The 26,132-nt window shown below is 38.8% G+C and overlaps 1 protein-coding gene across 9 annotated transcripts in view; it reads right to left on the bottom strand.

Annotated features, from left to right (window-relative positions):
* FAT3 (FAT atypical cadherin 3) overlaps positions 1-26,132 on the bottom strand; it is a 407,707-nt gene that overhangs the window by 83,406 nt on the left and 298,169 nt on the right. For 7 of the 9 annotated variants that reach the window (XM_057422587.1, XM_057422594.1, XM_057422585.1 and 4 more), the window contains exons 5-10: positions 24,157-24,471; positions 22,057-22,267; positions 21,569-21,637; positions 12,286-12,425; positions 2,457-2,732; positions 916-1,126 (exon numbers count right to left, since the gene is read on the bottom strand). In XM_057422587.1, the coding sequence (XP_057278570.1) occupies positions 916-1,126; positions 2,457-2,732; positions 12,286-12,425; positions 21,569-21,637; positions 22,057-22,267; positions 24,157-24,471 (1,222 nt within the window). The remainder of the gene's footprint in view (positions 1-915; positions 1,127-2,456; positions 2,733-12,285; positions 12,426-21,568; positions 21,638-22,056; positions 22,268-24,156; positions 24,472-26,132) is intronic. The other 2 variants (XM_057422590.1, XM_057422593.1) reach the window with 1 other exon arrangement.

Here is a 26,132-nt window from a genome sequence, read left to right as displayed (position 1 = left end):
TAAGCTTGAAATATAGGAAGTTAAATCAATATGAGATGATGCAGATATTCTTGTTTCATTACTCATTTTTTGTCATTTAGCCTGTTTGTAATCGACCTAAACCATCCCACTGACAAGTCTTTAAAATAATATAGGGATAAATAATGATACTGTAGGACAAGAGCCTAATGCTTGAGGAAAGGCTTGTGATCTGATTAATATGGAGACAGTCTACAGTATATGAGACTGCAGATTTGTTAACAAAGGTTACAAATTTCTACTTCCTTCTCTCTTTTCCAGACACCATGTACATATGTTAATGGTTTATCTCAGAGATAACTCTTAACTTCAGATCCATACATGCTAGAGAAAGTTACATTCATTTGCATGTGTGGCAGAGATAATGCAAATTTCTTATGGCTATGCTATTGCACTTGCAGAAGAAAGCTTTTCGGTACAGATTATGTGCTGAATGTAAATACCCAGAGCTTAACAACAAAAGCGAGTTTAAGCTGGTATCACCATGACCTCCCTTAATTTCAAGACACCTTACTCCATTAAAATGCTATGGCTGTTCTGATTGAAGTGTTTAGCATAGCCCTGGCCTTAATCTCTATGTTGCTCTGATCTGAATATTGGCAAAGATGCCAGGATATACCAGCTGTGGTGGCATTTAATTATGGAGGGTCCACTGTGTACTGGACTGAAGCCAGCAACCTGAGAAGAAGTCACTGCTATAGCTTTCAATAACTATCACCTGTGATTGTTCTGAAGCAATGACTTAGCGGTAAAAGGCTCTGCAGCCATCTAGTGAATGCGAATGAGATTCTATTCTGGTAGGGTTTGGGTATAGTAGCTTCAAAATAACAAAACAGCCAACAGGAAGATTTCTCCTTTGCCCAGTTGCACAGTCTCATTTTCAGCCTCTGTTCTAACCTGCTTCAATCGTGTAGATAAGCTCTGCGTTTTCTCCTTTGTCTTTGTCCAAAGCTGTGACCTGCAAGACTGCTGATCCAACTGCTGCTGATTCAAACACTAAGGCTTCATACAATGGGCTGGTGAAGTATGGACTATGGTCGTTTGAGTCTTCCACATTTATGATGACTCTGGCCAGGTTTCTTCTGTAAGGGAATTCTTGATCTCGGACCTATAGAACAAATGCATAAGACACTTGATATCCATCTAGTGAAAATTTATAAATATTTCTTAATATTTGCTAAATGGTCATGCCTTTGCCTTGCCATCCCCTGCTTTATAGCAGAGAAAAAAAAACCTTACTCATTGTTCCTTCTTTTAAAGAGCCACAAACAATTCTATCCACTGTGATCAGTTGTGTGTCAGTCCAGTGCCTGTAGCTGACAACAGACTTATTCATCATTGTATATGCACATACCTTTTTGAAGAAGATGATACCAATAGTGAACAGAGTAGGAATTACTTCAAGAAGTGCTGAATATTCCTAACAGAGGTATCATTTACCCCAGCCCCCTCAATCCCATACAAAATATCTCAGCACCGCTATACTGATAATCTTGCCAACATGATCCCCAAAAGTTTGGGTCTTCTTCAATAGAACAAAATACCTGCTGTATCAGGTGGAGCACAAACCCAAGCATCAGGAAATGACCTCTGCCATCTATTTCTCTCTATGATTCAGTTATATTTATTTCTTAGCCTGCTTTGCAAAGGACTGGCAGCTTGTTACTCTGCAAGCCAAGACCCCCACTCAATTGCTGCTCACTGGATCTCACATTTCTAGGGTCCCTGCTCAAAGATGGTCCTGTACCTAACACATAATGAGCTATTCCTAAAAAAAGATCTCCTCTGGAGGTGTCTTAAAGCGATTAAATAGTGGATTACAATGTTTAATGTAACACAGACTCTTTTTTTTTTATTACCCTCCAGTCCATAATGCACAATCTTCACTTGAAAATACATGGATTTATGTTCTGTAATTTGTCCAGACTGAGCACAAAAGTGATAATTTTTTTTTCTGCATACCCAAACATTTGAAAATGTAGATGAAAGCTATTTTGTATATGAAGAGTTTATGTACTGAAATAAGTCCATAAAAGTAAACTACGAACAACGCTTCTTTCCAGAAAGGCTGCGCCACTCTCTATGGCCAGAAAGCAGTTTTCTCCCTATGAGTAACTTCTCAAATAACTTTCAGCCTCACTTTAGAAACTCTGAAAATTACCTTGAGTGAGAGCACCAGATGCCAAGAGATTAAATAATTTCCTGCTTGCTCTCCCTTGAGACAGCAAATCACATCATATTCCATGCAACGAGGTCACAGTAAGTTTCCCAAAAAACCCAAATTAAAAATGTAAAGTAAATACACAGCGGGGCAGGCAAGATGAAATTAATGAGTACTTACTGCACTAAGAGTCCTTTGCTTGTGCAAAGACATAAAGCATATATGCACCTGAAGCAGTAGTGGCTGTGTCTGTGCTAAGTGAATATTGCATTCTTACCATGATGTTAAGGATGTGCTTATCTTGAGCTTCGTGGTCTAGTCTCTCAGCAGTATAGAGTACCCCAGTGCTGGGATCAATTCTGAATTTTCTCATGCTGACTGTATCGATGCTGCTGTGAATAGTGTAGCTCAGCTTATGCTTTTCATCTCTGTCTATAGCTTCAATTTGCAGAATTTCAGTATCAGGGAGGATGTCCTCTGAAATGGTGACATCGTAACTTGGGTGAGAGAATTCTGGGCCATTATCATTGTTATCCAACACTTTTATAAGAACCTACAGTTAATAAAAGAAAAACATTTGAAGTTATTAAAGGCTAGTCAGAGTACTGAATAGGCACCCAGAGAAATGTAAGTTACTTTAGATGGCTGATGATGTTATGCTGCTGTATAGTGAGACTGAGAAACATAATTTAATATTAAGTGCTTACTGTTCAGATCAAAAGAAATAGGAAGGATATGACTTTGGAGGCAAAATGTTTCTAATTATAAGACCTCCTCAGACTCTGATGAAGTCCATATTTTCAGTATCTGTAGACTGGAAAACATTCCTACAGGAATGTTATAGGAAAGGTTTTCTCATCCATTGTAACTGCTCTGGTCTAGTAGACTTTTAGAGCTATTACGGGATTTCCTTTTCCCTTCACTATTAATAAGGCCATAAAAGAAACCTTTTAATGTTAAATCTGCTTTTTATACAATCAAGATTTGGCTAAATCCTGATTGTTTGCTGCCCAGTGTGTTGTGTCTGGACATATTAGCAATGTCAAGTCGTGCTAGCAGGGGAGACTTCAGGTTATGCTGTGTTATGAACTTTGACACTTGATGAAGCAAGAGCAGGAGACATGCCATCACAACCACGTAAGCCCACCCCACACAGATCAATACATACCACCAAGTACAGGTAATCCCAGGGCACTGGTGACTGGGAAGGATTATTTATATGGTTTCATCCTTACTCTTCCTTTGCCAGTGATGGCTGTCTTTATTGCCAACTAATTCACCTTCCCCTTGAACACCTATTTGCCTCCTTTCTGTTGCAATTTAACAGTAGAACTTCCACTAAAAATGTGAACGAATGAACAGTGCCATTTGCTTCTATAAAACCTCGGTATTTATCCTTACAGAAAATTGGAGAGGCAAAGGCAGCAAGGATGCCGCTGTTACTGCCTATTACACCCACTTCAATACACCACAATGTGACCCTGGTAACTAGTAAGAATCCCTGTTCTCCAATCTTTGCCTTTCAAAACTCATGTGACTATGCAATATTACATGTGTGTGGCTCTGATCAGGCTTTGTGTTTTTCACCACTGGAGGAGTCGTTCCCTGGAGAGAATTTACCTTCCAGACTTTGTATGCTATGGATTACTTAGGGCAGTGTGGCAGGAAACCCCTTGACAAACTACATCATACGTAATGCAAGCAGTTGCCTCTTTTTCAGCACTGGAAACAAAAAGTATCTTTGCAGAATAGGCCCGTGAAAGCACACACATAATTTTATAGTGAATGAAATGGAACGATTTTTATTCAAAGACTTTGACATGAGTAATATTCCAATGAATGACATTGGAAAGGCCATGCACAGGACTCTTCCCTCAGCTGAGGAGATGACCCATGTGCCATGGTATTTTCATTGTTTTTCTATAAAGTACTTGTTTCTTTTTTAACCAACTATTTTATGACTTTGCTTGATCAAGCCCTGTTCACCCATGCTTTCTTAAAAGAAGAAAAATGCAGTTATACTTTTACTGTAATGTTGCACAAACAGATGTTGGCCTCGGAGAGAAATGAAACTTTAGATTTCCATGATCTGTGGAAGTGTTTGCAGAACACATTACCAGAAGGAACATGAGCAATTCTAAGCAGCAGTTGTAATGATCTAGCCTGGGAACTGTTTAAAAGCTGAAATAAAATGCTCTGTAAGTTAAATGGTGGAGGACTTCAACTGTGCATTCCATATGATTTAATTTTCACCAGATTATGGTATGCCACAGTGAAGCAGGGCAAAGCCTATATTAAGTTATGCTTCAAACTTGGACAGATAGCAATAAAACTGGGAGGAAATATACACTGCTGAACCTGTAATAATGAAGAATAGTTACATAGCTTTTTATATTTTTGTTGTTGCTATACAATATATCAAGGCATGATTCTGATCTGACTGAGGGGAAAAAAAGCGCCGAAGCCATGGAAAAATATGTGAAGAAATGAGTTGTAATATATGAAAGAAAGCCTGAGGAAAAAATGAAAGACTTAAACTCTACTCTAGTGGGACACAGAGCCAGTGCTGAACCACATTTGTCGGTATAAGGAAGACACACTGAAGCAGTATGAGTTGCGGATAATCTGATTACCAGTTTTGATACCCTCAGTCCTTGCCATGTACTATTGTAACATGGCTGGATTATTTTACTGCTTGTTAACACAGACAACAACACAACTTATTTATTTTTTGTTAGTGGCCTAAAACTTCGTCATGTATCACTTTAGATAGTCTAATAGAAATAAAAACTTTTCAAATGGATTCAATTGAAAATACCAAGCATGCTTGACTCTGTTGATTCTGCTAGTACAGCACAAACTACCTTGAATACACAAGATGACGTGTGAAGGACAGGCTTGCTTTGTGAATTTAGCATTGCTGTGTGCAGGATCAAGCTATTCTGTAAGGAAATATAAAATATACAGATGCACAACAGTGTGACTTAAAGGTCCTCTACAGTGGTGATGTGCTGTTTGTTTGCGTGATGTGTGATTACCCCAGTGCTGGGGTTCACTTCCCATTATATTTAATGTGTTTTGGGATCACTGGCAAATTGGGAAAGCAGAGGAGTGCATAAAGCTTTATCCACAGCAAAGTTTGTACAGTGACTGTGCAAGCCTCAGCCCCATGATTTATGCCTTCACTAGACTGCAAAAAATAAGTAAAGTGGGTCTGGATCAGCATCAGAGACCAAGGGTAAGCCGTGGGGCTATGGAAATTACAGTGTGGATTCACAAAGCAGCATTTCCTCCTACTGAAAAAGGTATAACCTAATGCCCTGAGACACACTCAAAGATATGGATGATTTGGTGCTTGGGAAGTGGAAGGGATGGAAAGAGGAAAAGATAACAAAATTGAGGTCCTCACGCACTGTGGTTGTCAGACTTAGAGGGAACTACACACTTAAAATTGCTTTGATAGTTTCCAGAAAAGAACTTTTTTACTCTCCTTTTTGAATTCCTTTCACTTCATATCTACTGTAAAACTCTTCAAGCGCCTGTTAAAGTGGCAAGCATCCTCCCCAGAGATGACAGTATTTTAATGATTTGTCAAGTGATCCACGTTGAAATACGCATTATTTTATTACATACTCTGCATTTCAACAGCCACTTCCATCTGGAGATGGAAGACGGTGGGTTAGAGATGCTAATGAATAAAGAGGTCATTATTGATTCACAATTTCTTCTATTAAAGCAGTTAAGCTTATTTCTGATTTTTGTCATCTGTCCCTCAAAGTTCCCAAGAGTCAATTGTAATTTTAACATTATGGTCTCTCTTTTAACAGAGGGGGGTGGATTTTCCTTGCAAGAAAAGAAAGTTAGATTATATATGGGAATACTGATTATATGGAGCTCAGCTAAACCCAAAAGCTATAGAAAAGGAGAAAATGGAACTCTTCTGTGTTTTTAAAAATTTAACTGTCTTGGGAGCTACTTGAAACAAAATCAGGTAAAATAAAATGGAACTTGAATGCCATTTAAAATACATACTAGTCCTTCAATCCTTACAACATTTTTGAGGAGTAAATGACTATTATTATCCCCATCTTTTGCCCAGGAAAACACTCCCTTTCAGCAAGGTTAAATCACTTACCAAAGCCACAGGAGAAGTACAGTGGCAAAGCTGGGGAAGATGTTTTAGGTTTATTTTTGAGCCACCCCTATTTTATTAGATGACTTTAAAATGCCACCTTCCTATGCAGATTTCCTGCTCCAGATGATTTCTAGTAAGGTGTTACTTAAAAAGAGGGGGTCAACTTTTTCCTTTGATGACAGACAAATGTCACGCTGACACAAACACGAGGCTCATAGAAAACCTGATCCTACAAACATATGTAAAATAGAGTAAGCCAAATGCCACCAGATCATTAATATGAGGAAAGTTACTCAAATGCATTTAACGGCTGCCAAACTTAAGCATAAAATCTTGGTACTCCTGGCAAATTTCCCACTGACTTCAAAAGGACCAGCACTCTGCTTCTTGAAGCCTTAAGCTTTAGCCAGCCTGTAGCATGTCTTTGACCCAAAATGAAGTGCTATTATATTGAAGCAACTCAAAGACTCACAGCGTATTTGTAATTTAATACTTTCTTCTCATTTATTTCCAAAGGGAAGATATGGCAGGAATGAGCTGTGTTGCATAAATATCCTTTATTACTGTGTAGGTGTCTGGGGTGTTAAGCTGTGACAATGGCCATTGTGTAAAATCAAAGACAGGCTTTAAAAGTTTTCCAACACATCTCCAGAAGGTGATGAATGGGAAAGTTTACTATTTGGTCGCTGCTAAGTAGGGATTCCTCTGTGCTGAGGACTGTGCAAGGTTACTGACTAAACAACTTTTTATAGACAAACATTAGCTTGTAAGTATTTTTTCCACACTCATAAAGCAAACACGCAGCAAAGCAGTCTCTGCCTGGTTATCCTTGAAAGCTTGCATCTTTTCCTGCACGTTGCAGGCTTCAGAAAGGCAGCCTTGCCTCCTTCTGCTCCCATTGTGCAGAGCCTAATTTATAGTCCGAACAAGCACCCCGCTATAAAAGATCTGCTTCTCCCTGCTCACTTCCTATTTCCCACAGTTAAAGGAAATTTTAAATAAAGGATTCACGGGCCTCCAAGCTTACAAATTAGGCAAAGTAACACTCAGAGCATTAGCAAAGATTTTGCATTCAAAATAGTAAGTGAAAGGCCTAGAGAAATACAATCAAATCAAAGCAGAACAAAACCTAATGCAGGAAGTCTCTCCAAAGCTGTTTTTAATGTTGCCCATCACAAATACCTTTGGTTTAGGCACTAACTTATTTGAGTGAAAACTGGATAAATGCCAGGAACTGCTTTACAGACATTTGAAGCTGGAAGAATCTGCTTGGCTAATTGCTTGGTCTGGGCACAGTGTTGTAGTACAATCTATTAAGAGCCTGAATTGCTTAAACTCAGGTTACGCCTTTGTGCAGATTTTGAAAACCTATTTTGATTTAATATTGCTTTCAATAGTGTTACCACCCAGCTTTATTTGCTACTTCCTGACAGGTTTTTCTTGCTTCCAAACCCCAACCTTACCATAAAAATGCAAATAGTTTTCCTATCAACCTCCATGGCCTGTTATTTATACTTTACCATGCCTCTTGTGTTACATTAATATGGGGGGAAATTCTCCTTTTCACAGGCAAGACAGTGCTGAGATTGCTGTATGGGACAGAAAAAGATTCAAGGATTGGGTTGGTTCTAGTTTGGAGGAAATGTTCAACTAAGGAAACCTGAAAATTGAATTTAAATCCCATGTGCTTCGATCATCCTAGAATAATCCACAGCCCAGAACCTATTCTGGCAGGCTCTAATGTCTTTTCTACATTTTGGCCACAGTCCTTTAATAAAAGCTTTTTACCATTCATTTAAAAGAACCACCTGGGGTGATCTATCTGCTCCTTTTTGTTAAGAAACAATCTCATGAGGAAAAGGCGTTCTTTAAAAGGTGAGACCAAGCTTGGTATCCTGAAGCTCACAGCTAAAGGTCAGTTCTGAGCCACAGAATAAATGAAAGCCCACAGACAGACAGAGAAGGAGCAATGAGCAGTAACTTCTCCAGTCTGCTCTTCCAGCCTGGTTGGCTCCAGCTGAAGGTACTACAAGTGACACGTATTGATCAACAAAAGCTCAGAGGGAACCGCATGTTCCTCTCTGAGTGTTCACTCTACCAGGAAATATGAGATGATTTTGCAGTATGTGAAACTGAGGCATCTTTTGCCTTCTAGCTTGGAAACATCAGCCTTCATGTTTTAAAGCACCTTTTTATTGCAGTTAGGATGATGAGAAAGAAGGAGGAAATAAACAAGAAGAAAAACTGTCTTTTTCATATTAATGCCATGACTCCAGGAGTCTATTCTTAAAAAATTAATTATCCGCTAGTACAACATTCCCAATGGAAGTGAAAAATTATCATCATGTAGATGATTGCTCCCCACTGTACCCTACTTCTGTGGGTATTTTTTCTAAACTCAATAGTATGCACTACAAAGAAATAAGTCCTATGTTGTGCTTGCATGCAAAGGATCTGAGTTGTTCAGTAAAAAAAGGAGGCTCTGGGACAAACCTGACTCATATTCAAGAAAACCTCTTACATTACACAGTCAAAATTAGTCAAAATTGTGTCATTAATAGGTATTTAGCTGCCTTTACACTGACTTCTTGCTGGGAAAGTCCTTTTTATGTTCAAACAAGGGCAAAAGTCCCTTGTGATGGTGGCGAGGATCAGGGTTCCAACCCTAATTATTCTAGGATTCTATATGCAGAAGCCCCCTCCACTCCCCAAGGCCAACAGCTTGCCTGGCAGCTGTGGGAATCATGTTTCATAAGGATTTAGAGTCAACGTATGCCTTCAGCCTTTAATAAATTACCATGCGGCCTTAGGCAATCATGAGTTAAGCTAAGAGAAAAAACTAAAGCTCTCCCTGGCTAAGTCAGGAGGCAGTTTTCCTAGAAGCTTTATACCCACCCTCCAAATACATAAATCAAAGGAGCTAATATTTCTTTGTCTTTTGCCCCCTCCATCCCTCCCCATCATGGCTGGGGCTCCACGGGGTGGTCCAGCATGGTGAGTGGCAGTATCTCAACAAGTCCTAGTGCTTGGGTTCTTACTTTGGAGATTCCTTTCTGAACTCCTGATCATGCCCAAACCAAACAGGCTTTCAGTCACAGAGGAACTGTGTTGTTTTATTTGTTTTAAATATTTGTGATGCTCTTTTCACCACTAATACAACAGATGTAAATTTTACATCACAACGATTTCCTTCCTCTCACGGTAGGCTACTGAACCATGTGCACAGTAAGGCAAGAAGGAAGTGAGCAGTTCATCAGTCTGAGGCATGCAGAAATATTGCTGATGAAACTTCTGCAAGTCTGTGCCAGGAATCCTGTTACCGAAGCAAAAAATCTTTGGCATTTTTACGCTGCATTTTACCACCTCCAACTGTGTAACAGACAAAAACCCAGGAAGAAATAAAGGGAAACAGGTGGGATGGAATAAAAACCAAGACTATTCCATTTGGCATGGCAATGATCAGCTGTTTCATAACAAACTATCGCACTTTGAGGGAGGCTTTATATTATTTTATTGCTATACACAGGGATGAATTTATACATTTGCTTTCTACTCATTTCCTTTTCTACCATATCTTCTTGCAGTGATAGTTAAAAATGCAGGTGGTACTATGTGCATGAGACACAATACTTACAATGCATTTTATCAAAACTCAGAGCAAGTCTACTGAGAGCCATCAGTACATGCTTTTTTGACTCTATGACACGTTTTACTTAACCTATCGGTTTGATTTTTTAATCACTGTTCTAAAAAGGAATAAAAATTAATAAGGTAACCAAAGACTCCAAATACCATCAAAAATACAGTATGAAAGTTCTGTAAAAGGAAGAGATAATTAGGCAGGCCATACTTCTGGTAGCTTTGAGATAATGATCACTTTTGAAATCTCCATTGGGAAGACCAAAAAGAAACATATTCTCAGATGTTGTCTAGGCCACAATTAAAAACTTGAACAGTATCCACAAGGAAAGAAGGAGGTGGAGGAAAGAGGGTCTGTACCCATCAATGCGAACCTAATGCAATCTTAAATTACAATCTTACATTTTTAAATAGGGTCACATCACAGTTACAGAGAATGCTTACGCTTCTTTTAGAATGCAACAGCTGTACTGAAATGTGTTTTTACCATATGTTTTAATTAAAAATGTAGGATTTTCATCAAAATAGGCTTTGAAGACTGTCATGGGGGTCAATTTATTAAATCAAAAGCACCAAAAACAATAAACATAATATCCACAAGAAGAACATTTAGTTGTAGCTGTCATGTTTGAAATACTCTGTGCTTTTTAATATTTGTTTGGCTGATATGTTTGCAATAAAGAAAAGAAATGTTACGGATTCAACACCACATTTCTGAGATGTGGACTGAGAGTACCACCAAGATTAAAAACCAAAGCAAAACAAAAGAACTACTCAAGGGCTGAAGAAAATGCCTTATAGAAAGGGAACATGAAGAGGTCAATCATTCTCCTTCACTTGGCTTCCAGAAGACAGGGAGGTGATTTGACTATTCTGAGTAAGTGCCTTCCTGGACAGCAAATACTGTTTTTTTAAAGAGCTATTTAATTGAGTAGAGAAAATCATAACAGGAAATATAGGCAGATATAATCAAATTAAAAATAAGGGATGCTTTTAGCAGAGATGCAATTAATTACTGAAGCTAACAGGGAAAATAGCATATTTCCCACCACCTAACTTACTATCAATGGATATTTTCTTATCAGGAATGGATTATCAGGAGAAATTATCAGATAGGAATACTCAGGGAATTCAGGGAATAGGGATAAAGGAATTTTCAAAGGAAATTTCAAAGGAATTCAGACTGAGGAAGCACTCAATGCTTAACAGTCTTGTAGGAAAGCTGCTGTTGTGACTCACTAGTAGAGATTTACACCTGAGCCATTTGAGCAAAAAGGCAAAGTGAAACAGAAGCATCTGCATGTGCATGGATGTATGCAAGCATAAAAAATGTCCAGGCTTTCCTTCTGTATTATAAAGAAGCAAATAACATCACAGACCTATATTTTTCTCATTTCCTCTATAAACCACATTTAATCTGGGATTTGAGGCTGCACACAGGTGTCCTCTACCAGTATGTGTTTTTCCCTACGTGTCAAGTATCATCTAGGCATACTTTACACTTGGGCACTAATTCAGATGTAGGATTCCACGCCCTAGCAAATCCAAACCCCTTCAACTCCACCTCATATTGAAGGATTTTACTCTTTGGAGACTCCCTAGTGCCACCTGGACTGCACAGGCCCGCTCCCCTGAGTCAGGACCAGACTGGTTCCCACTGAACAGATAGCCAGGCTCCACATCAGGGTCTCTCTGACAATGATGTGTCAGAGCCAGCATTATCCCAGCTCTTCACATTTATCTGACCTGACTTTTTAATTGCTCAAAGGCACTGAGGCTGATAAGCAAGCCTAATTTTACAGGGTTCACAGGGGCTGTTCCCCTGAAGACAATGTAATTGCAAGCAGTGATACTAAAAGGAGAGATCCTCTGAATTTTAAGTTTTGCCTCAGAACAATTTCTTCTCTGAACAATTGATCCTGTGTCCCACATTTGGGTCGTAGGAGGATAAGAGGTATAAACTCCATTTAATACAATCAATAGCAATATTCCCCAATCCCACAGAAGCACTATTGTACTTTGGACCATTATGGGGTGGTACAATTGTCAAAATCTAAGCTTTACCGTCTGTGCTAGGGACTCCTTCAGCTGGAGAAAGGCAAATCGCTTTCACATGAGCACAAAGGGGACAAAAGGAGAAATAACACTTTGAAACCTTCGACATCAATTCTTCACAACCAGAAGGAAAGGCTTTGAAAAATATCCCTTCCATTAGTTAACAGTGGCCTCAAAGGATGAAGTTTTATTTGAATGGCAAAATTATGAATTTTTATAGCATATACGTTCCACTAACAAATGAAAAACTTGCCAAGAAAGGAATGTGATATTCTACCTGAGTCGTGGCAATGTTTGTTCCATCGGTGACTTCCACAGTCATATTATATATTGACCTCTGCTCTGCATCCAAGGGCTTTGCAATGACAATAGTGCCCACTCCCTTCTCCGCGTCGAAAGAACTATCGTAATTCCCTCCTAATTGTTGCACAAAAATACAATTATATTAGCCATCTCTGGAAAATGTCAATTGAAAATTTCCTAGAAGTGGGCATATCTCTTTCCTGGCATCCATCTTAACGGCTTGCCTTAGCATACACAGTACATCTAGTGATACTTCTTTGTTCATAACTCATTTATATTTCAAAGCACAGTTTGTATATTTGAAAGCAGATATCATTAAAATGCACTGCAAGAAAAAAAAGTCTAGCAGTATATTTAAGTGAACCATAACTGAACCTATAATAAGAATCAAATGGCTATAAGCCCATAAGATGTGTGCCCTTGTAGTACGGATAATGAACAAGCACAATTATCTTGTTGTACAAAAATCATTTTAAGAGGATTTAATTCTGCAAATTTTCTTTTCAGGAAATTCTCATGGATGCATGTGGGTACAAATACCATCAAGTGAATCTTTAAAAACCACAATTATAATCAATTAAAAAGAAATTGCAAATAGAGATTCGTCATGTTAATTTCAAGGACAATGATAATTACTGGCGGCAAAGGTCAAATTCTACTAGTCTTTTAGGAATTATTCAAATAGATCTGACAGGATACACATCCTAAATGCCATTAAAAAAACCCTCATAAAGCACTGTTCTGAAACCAATATCCCCTTATCCTATCACATGCCGAATGATGCAGCAGTGGGAAAACCCTCCTGAGTCTCAGGTGAAAGAAAAAAAAAAAGGAAAAATAAAATAGAAGTCTACTAAAAGTAAAAGAAAACCATGAATAATTTGAGATTAAAGGGTTACTGGATTTCTCAGCTACAGCTATAGTTTATAAATTACAACCACTTCTTATGTTCAAAAGTAAAGCACACACTCCCTGCTGCTAAGCTGCTTCCTACTCACTCATCTATAAGGTGGAATTTACTCTGAATTGAGTTTGCAATTTTTGGAGGCTGGTGACAGGGAGAGATGGAACACAACACTGCTGACAAACAAACTTAAGATATATTCATCACACAGCAATGCAATGGCACTAGCTATGGTCTCTAGCTAGAACTGTGTTCTAGCTAGAACAGTCCTACAAAGCAGAAAAAGGCTTTCAAACTACACTGGTTATAAAACTGGTGGAAGAGCTGCTCTCAAGACCTCTTATGATTAGATCCGCAGGTACAAAAACACCCGTTCCATTGACTTAGGTCATGTGTAATATAATATACATATATACATATTTAAAGGAGTGGTGTATTATCACAAAATGTCTCTCCTTTTAGGGCTGGGGACAGAGAAGCAAAGAGTATTCCTTGCTCTACCATCATCTTGCATCTGCATGGTTTGCTGACCAACAATAGGCATTATTCTCAGAAACAGCCATGTATATAGTGAGAGGAAAAAGGTCTTGGTATTCCAAGAAGTTGAAGATTAGGAGGAATCACAGTGCAATCACAGCCCCTGAATTTCTTGATGTGAAGAAACCCTCATTTCTCTCTACTTCTTGAATAAGGTATTGCAAAGAAAGGGTAAGCTAGAAGAAGCGCTGTTTTATACATATCTGCCTTGGAGGCCATTCAGGGATGAGGAGAAGAAAGAAGGAATAAGAGCGCAGGTGACCTACACCAAGGAAAAGCAGAATGGGTGAATTTATGCCCACTAGAATGATCCAAGGTTGCTTCTGATATGCCATCAGATTTCCCTATGCTGAATATATATACAGCTGTAAGCCTAATAGATGCAGCTGTAGTTTTCCAGGAAGACACTGGATCTGCTGTGAGTTATAGTGGATAGAAGCATTGCTTATTCCCTACCCTCATTTTGTAAGCTCAAACTGCATATTTTTCTCAATTGATACATATATATATATATATATGTATTTAACAGTATTTGACATTAGGAAAATAAAAGCACAACTGTCCTTGACATAGTAAGTAATAGCAAGGTATTTAGAATTTGATCATATCTTCAGTGATTCATTTATTTACTTAAAAGTTGGGCTGGAAGAAAAAGATGCCATCTCCAAATTAATGTTTTAAATTGATTTACTTGAGAAAACTCATACCATGAAAACCAACTCTGAAAAAAGCTTCCTTTGAAGAAAAGAGATGGAGATTCTTGCAAGGAAGTTCTCTGTTGGAATGAAGCTTAGCCTTGGGACAGCTGGTACTTGACAAAGAACGTTTCATACTGATAACCATGAAAACAAAATGAAAGCCTGTACTTCAAGATGCTTAATAACCATCTTAATGAGCAATCAAAAATTACATGCTATCAACTGGCATACACTTCCAAAGAAACCCTGCCCTTAAAACTTCCAAGAAGTTGCATGGAAGGAGTAGTAATAACTGCTTTAATTGCCCTTCCTCTTAGAGCTGGGTTTGCAGGGTACTATGTCGTGTATTGCAAATATGCTGAGTTCTTCAAGCCTTTTTCATTAAGTGAGATATGTTCTTCCCCTAAAATAAGAACTGAATGCACCATATGAGATTTTTTATGTTATTCACATCTTCCAAAATGGTCTAGTGACAAACAAATAAATCCTGGTTACCAGACATCGCAATCTAGCCTACACCTGTAACTAACCAGGCAACACACTTTATTTTACATTCCTTTTCTGTTAAACAAGGCAGAAACTGCATCAGACACTGAGAAAGAGATGGATCAGAGAACATCCTGCTGTGAGATTTGTGATTATAACCTTTTTTGGAGTGAAATCCTGATTTAATCTTGATTCAGTCTGGTACATTTCAACAGACCATGTACAGATGAGGAACCATTCAGACAGCTGAATGTCTGGGAATTCTGCCTGAGATACTGGGTTCTGCCTTTCACCTGGAGAACTATAAGCAGTTTGGAAATACTTTGTACTGCTCCTCAGCCTTCATATACCCTCAAAACAGGTCCTCATATGATGAATGCTTCTGAAGATGCACTTAAGCACTGAATAATAATTAATGAATTAGGTAAAAACTCTAAGAGTCTTATAAACATGTTATGTCTATGCAAGGCCTACTATCAAGCACCCAGAGAAGCACCCAAAGCACCTTTTATCTTTGAAAGGTGGGTGTTGGAGGGGTACAGGGAGAGAGAGAACATTCTTGTGTGAAAACAAACAGGATTCTTCTCTTAAAAACTCCTACAGCTGAACTACTCTGGGAACTCCTTGTGAAGTGAGCTCATCTGCAGTGCTGTAAGCTCCCACACTATCAGTTCTACAAATGTTACTATGGCCATTTAACATTTTCTTTGATCACGATCTTAGGATGAAAGGGGGCTAAGGATGATGAAATTTTGTTCAGCTGCTCAGTTTTATTAATGTGATTCCTTATTACTTATTCCATTTTCCAACATATGGCACACGCTTTCCTTTTTATTGTCTGCTAAAACCTGCTTTCAGATACAAGATATGTAGAAGCTGTCTTTGCTAATGTCCTTGCAATTGCATTAGGAAAGAAATATTTCAAATGAACCTAATACACTGTGAGTTCCTCAGGCACTTTGGGAAAATCAACAACAAAGAAGGCAAGATGATTGAATTGGCAGGTTGGCTAGATGGGTTGCCCTGATAAAGCATTTTACCATGAATGACCTCAGAGAGATGTGGATTAACTGTTGTTTGTAATACTATTGCAGGCTAAAATGTAATGCTGATAGATCTTCAATACAGATTAAATACTTCCTTTAAATTACTCTGATTAAACTGAATCACTTACAGTGGGATCTCATTAAGAGTCCAGGTCTACTTGCAATGCCATGTTTGTATTATGATGTTGGGAAGATAAAAATTCATAAACTCATTCAATTTTTCTCTCAAATTGACTCTTAATATTCCCAAGGACACCCAGCACAGGCCGTTATGTCTACACTTTGGGCATCTGAAGTTAAATGAGATGATTTCCACCCTTACTTTCTTGAGGTTGATCTTAATACTCCTGCCTAAGCCCTGCAAACATTATATTTCTACAATAGGATTTCTTTTTATGTTACCTGAAAGCATGTTATAGTTTGCATAGGATTTTTCAATGTAACTTTAGCCAATTCCAGCTGTTACCAAACAGGATGACTGTAGAAACAGCTCCTGATACAAAAGATCTTTTTAGTTGGGCCTCACTATAGCTTTGTGAGACATTTCTAGCATAGCCCTGATTTTCAATTTAACATATGTTATAGTATGATTGAGAAGGAGAACTCAGGAAAGTGAACCAAGGCACCTCGGAGCGAACGGACCATAGGTTGTGTTCTTAGTATGAAGTAGCATTGGTTACATTTTCTGGCTGAATTGCAAGTGCTACATTCATTCTTAACTTGTTTCATGGCTTTATGAACATATTTTTTCTCCTGAAAAAAGTCCTGACTGCTCTGAAAAAAAATAATTTTCTTTTAACAAAAAAGATACATATATATATATTAAAAAAAAAAAAAAAAAAGGGCACTGACCCTTGGAATCATAGAATGGTTTAGGTTGGAAAGGACCTTAAGATCCTCTAGTTCCAACCCCCCTGCCATGGGCAGGGACACCTCACACTGGACCATGTTGCCCAAGGCTCTGTTCAACCTGGCCTTGAACACTGACAGGGATGGAGCATTCACCACTTCCTTGGGCAACCCATTCCAGTGCCTCACCACCCTTACTGTAAAGAACTTCTTCCTTACATCTAATCCAAACTTCCCCTGTTTAAATTTGAACCTGTTACCCCTTGTCCTACCACTACAGTCCCTAATGAAGAGTCCCTCCCCAGCATCCTTAACAGGAGAGGATCTCCTGATGTAAAGCTTAACACTCATTTGGCTTAAAGGACAGGTCAAGGAAAACTTCCTGAACTGTTAGAAGGGGTTTCTAGATGTCAGCTGGAGAATTTGCCTAAGGCAAGATATAATGGAGGTCTTGCAGAATGTGGGCTCTGCATCTCTGTCGCTTTTCAATTTCATTTTGGTTTTGGGGTTTTCTGTTTATTTGTTGTTGTGTTTTTTTTGTTGTTGGTTTGGTTTGGTTTGGTTGTGGTTTTTTTTGTTGGTTGTGGTTTTTTTTGTTTTGTTTGGTTTTTTCCCCCAAACATATTCTGCTTACATTTTTGACTTTTGTATTTGCTGCAAGCAGAGATTTTTTTGTGTTTTTCCTAGATGGGGATCCTTTCTGGGAAGTTGCTGAGCCTCTCTATGTTCCCTATTAGCTGCTGATGCAGTTTAAGATTGGATTATGCTGCTGTGAGAACAGATATCCTCCTCTGAGAAGAAAATGTGTCAGCAAATCTGGAGGACTTATAGGCAAATGAGTCCCATGAGAAGGCCTTTCCCCCTCTTTTCCACTGGAACAATACAGTGGGATTGGACACACATCTCAGAAATATCTGACGACTGGAGAATGAGACTTGTTCAGTCTTAGATGCAAAGAAGGATCACACTGAACTCTGGAAGACATTTCCAAATCAAATACAGCTAAAACCCGGCAAGAGTCTTCCTTCAGTGCTAGACAGCAAAGAGCTGTTCAAACTTAATAAAGCCAAGACAGACTGAGATCATCTCACAAGTCTCATTTGGCCTACCAGGCCATGATGAATGAGTAGAGAAGAAGAGAAATACATTTAGAGAATGGTCCTCTAAAACATATTTTCTCACAGCAGAGACTTGTCTTGTCCCAGAGTAAACTAACAACACTAAGGACAGGGATGATAAATGGGGCCAATTGCTACAAGTCTCACATTGCTAAAAGCAGAGAATCAGAGGAAATGCAGAAAAGAAATTCACCCTAAAACTCCAAGACGAGTTTTCAGGATTTTCAGGAAAAGAAGCAAAGCCAAATTTCCAGGTTTTCTATTTTCAAAAAAGATGAAATAAACTTAATGTCTGCCTCAAGAAATACAAATTCAGCTACAGACTTTTGTTAATCATAACATAGTAAATATTAGTAATATGACATACAAATATTTATTCATTTATTTACTACATCATGCTATGAAGAAGTAATAACACAGACTAAATTTTCAGATAAAACTGTTGTAAGGGAGCCAAAGCTTTGAGTTTGCTGCTAAGAAGCTGAAAGTAAGGGCATAAAAAGCAGAAAAAAATCAGAAAGGTATTTTAGTTCTCAGAGAACGTAATTCAAACGAGGGCAGAAAGCTACAGGTTTTTGACATTAATGAATATTTGTAGCACTGTGAATTCAATGGACAATTAATTAAAATTAATAGATAGTAAAAGTATTGCCATTTAAACACCCTTGATAAAATGTTCTGATATGCTTTTAAGGTTTGGCTGCTATTATAAAGGCATAGGCTGGGGGAAGAAGGAAAGATAGAGGGAGGCCTGTTTGGAGAATAAGAGAGATGTTATGCAACATGCTACTTAAGCAAAAACTAGCACCATGCAGCTTAGCTCCAGTGTCAAAGTACTCATCACACCATTCCCACCACTAACAAAGAAAAGAGACAGTGAGGGCTCAATTTACCTGGGAGTAATAAAGATCTCTGACTTGTTTCAGATTTACCTTTGAATATTAGTTACCCATAAATGACTGAATAAATTTAAGACAACTGAAACCACCTATGTTCATGTCTTTCACATTGTGGGATCTGCATGAATTTAGAATCCTGCTGAATGCAGTCTGAAAACAGAAACCAGGTATGAAATCTCAACCACTCCCAATTAAACAAACAGGTAAGCATTCTGTTCCTCTCTAGCCCATGGAGGGAAGATGATCCTTCTGCCTGCAAGGCACCTTCCTCTCTTGGTGCTCAACAGCTGAGGAACTTACACAATTATTTAAAGTGCATATAATTTACGTGCAAATTAGATGCTGAAGTTAGGCAGACAGAATACTACATAGCCAAACTACATCCTCCCTCAGTCCTTTTTTTTTTAGCTGGGAGAAAGTGCATGTTATGCATTAAAACAGGGGTCCTTTGGAATTCCAATGCCCATTTAGTTTGAAAAGGTCATAAACATAAAGGTCAAGCTGCAAACTCTATATTAAACCATGCCTCTACATAAGCCTTCAGGGCTTTTGTTGACGTACTGTGAACTGTGCACACAGGTCCAAAATCACAAAATACAGGATCAGACCTAGGTTTTACAAGAGCACACAAACCATCTCTTGCATCAGCAGCTCCACACAGCTTTCCATACATGACAACTAACTTCTAATAAGCCAAGTCTCTCACTGGGCTTTTCAGCATTAGACCTCAATGTTCCCCCAAAGGAAAGTATTGGCATCTTTTCCCACATGATGATATTGAGGAACAAGGAGAAAAAGTGTTTTTTCATACTGACGTTGACTAATGGCAGCAAAGATAATCTAAATATACAGTGCTGTGTCAATATACTTCTTGGGGTGCACCTTGTATGCAGAGTGTCTGGAACAACCGGATCTTCTGCATGCCCTGGATTGTTGGTTATTCCTATTGCAGAAACAGGTGCTGTTGTTAGTGCTATTATTTATAACAGCAGTAATATTTAATGACAAGATTCATATGGTAACAGCACTGAACTGGATGGTCAGGGTCACAGATTTCTCATTAAGTCTAGGGAAGCTCTGTCTCTATGACCCCCTGCAGTGATGCAGCATCTTGCAGCAGCAGGAGCTACAGCCTATAGCAAAAACACTAGAGTTATTTAAATAGCAAAGCTCTTCTAAATCATTTGAACCATTTTACCCATAAAGGTTACAATAAATGACAAATTAAAGTATCATCTCAGTTTGGTAGGTGAAAAGGAAATATTATTATAAGGTGTTACTTGATTGCAAGTGACTCTAATAATGTAAAAGAATGCAGCAGAAGAGTGGGGGCTTCTCTCTGTGCTTAACCAGGCAGCATTTTAATGACAGTTGGTGAATTCATCAAGGAAAGGACCGAAAAGCTGCAAAAGGCAGAGGAGTCCAGCAAAAGGTTCAAATGGGAAAAAAGTGTCAAAACCATCAAGAAAGGTGGATTTTTCCTGGGAGGAAAGTTAGGGTCAGTGAGGAAGACAATGGGAATGTAAACATTAGCTAATAAATTGCATGTAGCATACTGAAAAAAAACAAGGGAATGGGAGGAAAACTGTAGGAAACATATGCTGTCTTTCCCAGGGGCTAGCAGGAACCCTAGAACATGATAATAGCTTTGGGTTTAATTTCAATGCGGTTGGCATATTGGAAGCCGTGCTACACATTCAAAGAGGAAGTGTTGCTGCTTCTGTCTGTCATCTGCACAAACTAGCAATAAAAGGTAGATAAAAATGACTCTGACAGACCCTTTCTCTTGTGGTCCTTGCCCTTCCTGTTGGCTAAACCCACCCACAAATAGCTATGCTGAAATGAGAGCCAAGCTCAATCCCAGTAAATAAAGACTGCTGAGGCACCCTTTCCACTAAGTCTGTGGCAAAGGCTTTTTGTTTCTTTATAATCTTTCGTGCAGTATTTGCTTTATAACCCTTCATTTAAATAACACCACTTTGTGCAGACACTGTTTTACATCCAGAGGTATACAAGCATTATGTAGAAGTATTTTCAAGTATTAAGTAGCACAATAACTTTGCAGGGTCATTGCGCTGCTGGGGAAAGCCTCATTTTGGAGATGTTAAATGAGTTATTTTAATGACATAACTGAATCAGAAGCAGAAGTGGGAAATAGATTCTTATGAACGTTGACTGTTTCTCCACTGCAAACACGTCAGACCCTCATCTCCCTGTCTTTTTAGCAGCTACATCACTACTGGCAGTTCCCTGTGATTTTAAGACTTCTAAGGCTTCTCCTCCTCTTTGCTAAGGATGTTTCCCACTCCTATTTTTATAAGCAATTTTACGTAAGGCAATTTTGTGGTTGAGATCTCACATTAAAACACATTTCTCTTTTTCAGCTTGCATTCAAGACAAACTTTTGGTGGCTCCATTTGTAACCCATATGTTGATGCATCCCATTCTGTTTCACAGTTAAATGGATGGCACTGGACTGTGAAAAGTTTGAATTAATTATTTGTGATAAACTGTGGAAAACCCGTGAATAAAATGATAATAATTGGACACAAATACAGTAAAAGCTGTCATAGAAAGAAACGCAGCACATCCATGTGTCGCATCGCATCCTGTCACAGGCACTTATGAAAGATGTAATATAAATTGTCTCAAAGAACTTGCAAAAATAAAAGGCAGCCTGGATAGTCGTATTTTAGCAAATGTGTTTGCACTAAGGGTACCTTCTGTTGAACAGTTCTGCCCACAAGCTGTCTGTAGAATATAGAACATCTCTCGAGCATGCTTGCCACCTTGAAGCAGGGCAGTCGGAAGCAGAAAAAAAAGAACAGAATGCAGAAAAAAAGGTGAAGAAAGAGAGAAATGAGGGACAGCAAGTCTAAGTACCATAAATACATTTAGAAATGAGATTAGCAAAGTATGACAATAGAATTTAAATGACAGACAACATTAAGATTGCAGTAAATAACATAGTATGAAAAAAAAACAATTCAGCCATACAGCGCTCTTTTTTCAGCTTAGCTAAGGAGTCATAACAAAAGCAGGAGTATTATTATTATTGTTATCGCTATATTAAAACAGCATTTTCATCTCAGCATTATGAAAGTGGGTTTAATTTGGGGCGGTGGGCACAGTTCATGGTTAGTTTCCTTGCTCTCAAAACCATACATACATATGCTTTGCTTCCTCACCCCACTGGTTCCCAACTTACCGACAATATCAAACCAGAGAGGAATGTTAGATGGTTGCACAGAGACCACCCCGACAATTTCTGTCACTTTATCACTTTCCATGATGGTGAAGTTGTAAAAGGGTTCATCAAAAGTCAGGGGCACAGGCGAGGGTGCAGGCTTTTTTATCCACTCAATATGGAGGCGTGCAGTTGAGGATTTCTGGGGCCGGCCATTGTCCACTGCTTTTATCTGGCAGGTACAAAGAAAAGAGGACTCCGAGTAAGCATCCCAGTTGGACAGTTCAGACCTAAATCTATTGCACAAACATGACATCTTGGCAAATGGCCTTTGAAATGCTGTATGTAAAATCCATGGAAAAAGATAAGCTCTTATTTCACAGTTCTCTCTTTTTTTTCTATTACATTTTGACTTTTCATTGAAAAGACTGATTTTAAACTGAAATGCTTTATTTTAGGCCAGGATGCCTCCCACTAGGCTATCTAGGGGGGGGTGCCTCTGCCCATGGCAGGAAGGTTGGAACTAGATGATCTTAAGGTCCTTTCCAACCCAAACCTCTCTGTGATTCTATGAACCTATGACCATGTTACTCAAGACCTTGTCCAGCCTGGCTTTGAACACTGCCAGGGATGGAGCATTTACCACTTCTTTGGGCAGCCTCACCACCCTCACAGTAAAGAACTTCTTCCTTATGTCTAATCTGAATTTGCCCTGTTTAAGTTTAAACTGTGACAGTGTAAGGCCTCCCGGAGATGCAACTCAAGACTACTCCACAAAGATCCTCCTCTCCAGAACCAGCTTCCTCTTCTGACTTCATCCTCCGCGCAACTCCCTCTTGCAGCAAAGCTGGGAGCTTTATAATGACCCTGTGGGATGCCATGCACTTGCAAAACATGCTCAGCCAGACCATATTTGATTGCTTTTAAATGGCATTGGTATTGCAGATAAGACTGGTATCCCTCACATTGCCTTCTTCAGGATCATTAATTGAGTTAAATCAGTTTCAGATCATTTCCCCTATTCTCCAAAACAAATATGATTTAATTCTTTGCCATATTTATTTTCCTTGCTTTCTCCTCTCTGTTGTGTTCATTAAGAGCTGCCCTGCTTGGTGCTAATTCTTTTTATTATAATGTCCTCTAGAGGGATGGACAGACTTCAGGTTTGGCGCTCTTCGTGGCTTTAACACAAGATGAGTAGCAATAAACAACTGGCTTAAGGAAAGGGAGAATATAGGTTACAATACCAGTGCTTTGGTGAATAACATCAGTGTCAAAGGGTTTTTCTTTTAAAACTAAAAGAAATGTGTCTGGCTACATAAGACCACTGGTGTAAATATGCTGTTACTATGTCTGTTAAAAATGGGAAATATTTTCCTGGCATTTCTTTCTCTAGAAATGTGCTTTGTGGGTTTGGTGCTAACAGTTGCCATCCTGCTCTGTTCAAGGTAGGCAGTGCCTTAACTACAACTTCTTTGCTTATTGCTGTAGATGAAGAGTGCACATTGAGGTCTCTTATTGCATTACATCAACACCACCATCTCGTATTCTTTCTTTCTTTGACCTTGTCTGTGTGGTTTGAGTTGAGTTCTGTCAGAAGTATTTTGACTGCGATTCCTTTTAATTGAAATTGATGTCATACTTATACACTTTAATGTGGTGAGAAGGGTACTACAACATGGACTACACAATATTTCTCCTCCCTGAGGCCACCTAACTTGGATGAAGATACAAGAAAGAAATTGTTTCCCCATGAGGACATGCAATTGGGTCCACAAAAAAGGTGAATAACCATTCATAGCTGTATCTGTCCAGTTTAACATGATACAACTTTGTGAGCAGGCAAGCCCTTGGTCTTCATTTCTGAGTATTTAAGGGAACAATTTACACCAATAGTTTGCAAGTTGACTGAACAGTCTGATAATAGTTCACTACAGGAATGCTCACTCAGACTCGAGTTTTTGGCAGGACTTGTATGTCAATACTAGACTTCTTAATACAGTCAGATCCTAGATATAGGTCATACACTGAACACATTCATGTACCACTCTTTATACTGGAGGGCCTATTTCTGAAGAAAAGTCAGATCATGGGTTTGTACATCAATGAATGGGCACTTACTGTTAAGATGTCGTAACTCCCCGCTGTAAACTGCTTTCTGGAGGAAACCATCCCTGTTTTGGGATCAATAAAAAATTTCCCATCGTCATTTCCATCCACGATGCTGTATGAGATTTCTGCATTAGGGCCTTCGTCTTTGTCAAAAGCAAAAGCTCTGTAGATTGGCTCCCCTCTTTTCTTACGATCCCTCTCTGGCAGTTTGATCTGATAGACTTTCTCCGGAAACTGAGGTTTGTTATCATTCTCATCCAGAACCTGGACCACCACCCAAACAGAGGACTGCTTGGGAGATGAGCCCCCATCTGAGACGGTTACCTGAAAAACAGCCGCAGTAGAGGTTATTCTGAATGGATACAGTGGGACTTCATCAATTCAAAAAAACCCCATCAAACGTAAGGAAACACCCTTCCCTTCCCAAACCTAACTTGGAGTTTACAAAGTCTGTGCACACAAGACATGCTCACTATGAACATGCTCAGTGCCTAGCTCAAATATTCCCACAATGGCAAATATAGGAATCTGGAAGATATTTTACTTCTGAGATGAACTTGGAATGGGAAACTGCCAACAGATGAGAAATTTATTTCTCAAAACATAAAATTCTTTAATCTCAAGTTCTTCAAGTTTACCTCAGAAGAGAAAACTGGGATTAACCCATTAAGCAGGATCCCTGCTTTTCTGGAAACATATATTAACGTTTCTTCAGTCAAGCAATGAATTTGAAAGACGCATTTTTTCTTCAATCTTGAGAGAATCTGTCACTTTTTTCCCATTAATTACTTAGACTTTCTTAAACAACAAAAGGATGTCTGTCAGTTCTTTTCATTCATTACCTGAGATGTGACAGCTCATTAATTCTAAGACTGCTTTATATGATTCTAAGGGGCACTGAGAGGCAGGTTAGCAAAAAATTTCTGCTGCGTTAAGCGTACTGTAATGCCAAAAACACATGAGAAATAAAATCTTTGAGACAAAAGTTAATTAGTAATTTAGCTGCTACTTAAAAAGAACTACTAATAATTTTCAGTCTGAAACACTGTGAAAATGAAATGATCCAAGTTCAACGAGATTTAATAATATGCCTTCAAAATGCAATCAATATGTTTCCAACTTCTCCCTCAATATTTCGATTGCATTTATTAAAGAGAAAGAAATAAGGCAGAAAGTTATTTCTGTTTGCATGAAAGAAGTTCAAATTTCACTTTCAGCTACATATGCTAACATGCCAATTCCCACAGTAGCAATTTCTGATGACAGTGAGCCAAGATATTACATCCTCTTCCCTGCTCATACCAATCACTGCACATCAATTTCTTTGCTGGGTAAGTCCTCAATGCTTCATTTTCCTTAAGTGTTTCTGTGTTCTTTTACAAATCATGCAGCCCTGATGTCCAATCCTCAGGCAAACCAGAAGTTTTCTGGGAATAATGTCCCTTGCTTTTGTCCCCTCCTTCCAAAAAGAAGTCTAAACTTAGCGTAACCCCAGTTAAGTACTGAGATCAGCGGAAAACCTACAACATTTTCTATAATAGAGGTAAAAGACCTTTTCAGTTTCCTGCATTTAACTACACTTTTAAAAACTGATGGAGTGGTACGGAGAAGACTGACACCCTTAGCGAGCGAAACCCCTTATTTACAGAAAAATCACTGGTAGGGCACTACATATTTGCAATGTAAAATCCCCCAAATTAGCCCATAACTCATATGGAGAGTGGAGCCTGTCTTTCCATAGCAACCTCAGGCTTCTCTCGCTCCTAAAACCGTTACCAGGGTTAGCAATTAGCACTTGGGATTGCCACTTCCTGATGGGGATGACTGTGTGCTGGGAGCTGGATAGGGATGTACCAACCCCATCCTGCAAAGCCACCAATGCACCATCTTCCAGTTACCATTGAGGCAGCTCATTGCCAGTGCTCAGCCGTCCAGTTCCCACTCCCCACACTTACCAAACTAGCATTTATAACGCTGAAAGGCTG

Source organism: Pezoporus wallicus, unplaced genomic scaffold, assembly GCF_028554395.1.
Source record: "Pezoporus wallicus isolate ANWC-B61680 ecotype Strahan unplaced genomic scaffold, APGP_CSIRO_Pwel_v1 contig_8388, whole genome shotgun sequence".
In the NCBI taxonomy this organism is placed as follows: Eukaryota; Metazoa; Chordata; class Aves; order Psittaciformes; family Psittacidae; genus Pezoporus; species Pezoporus wallicus.
This window is presented reverse-complemented; position numbering and strand designations above follow the sequence as displayed.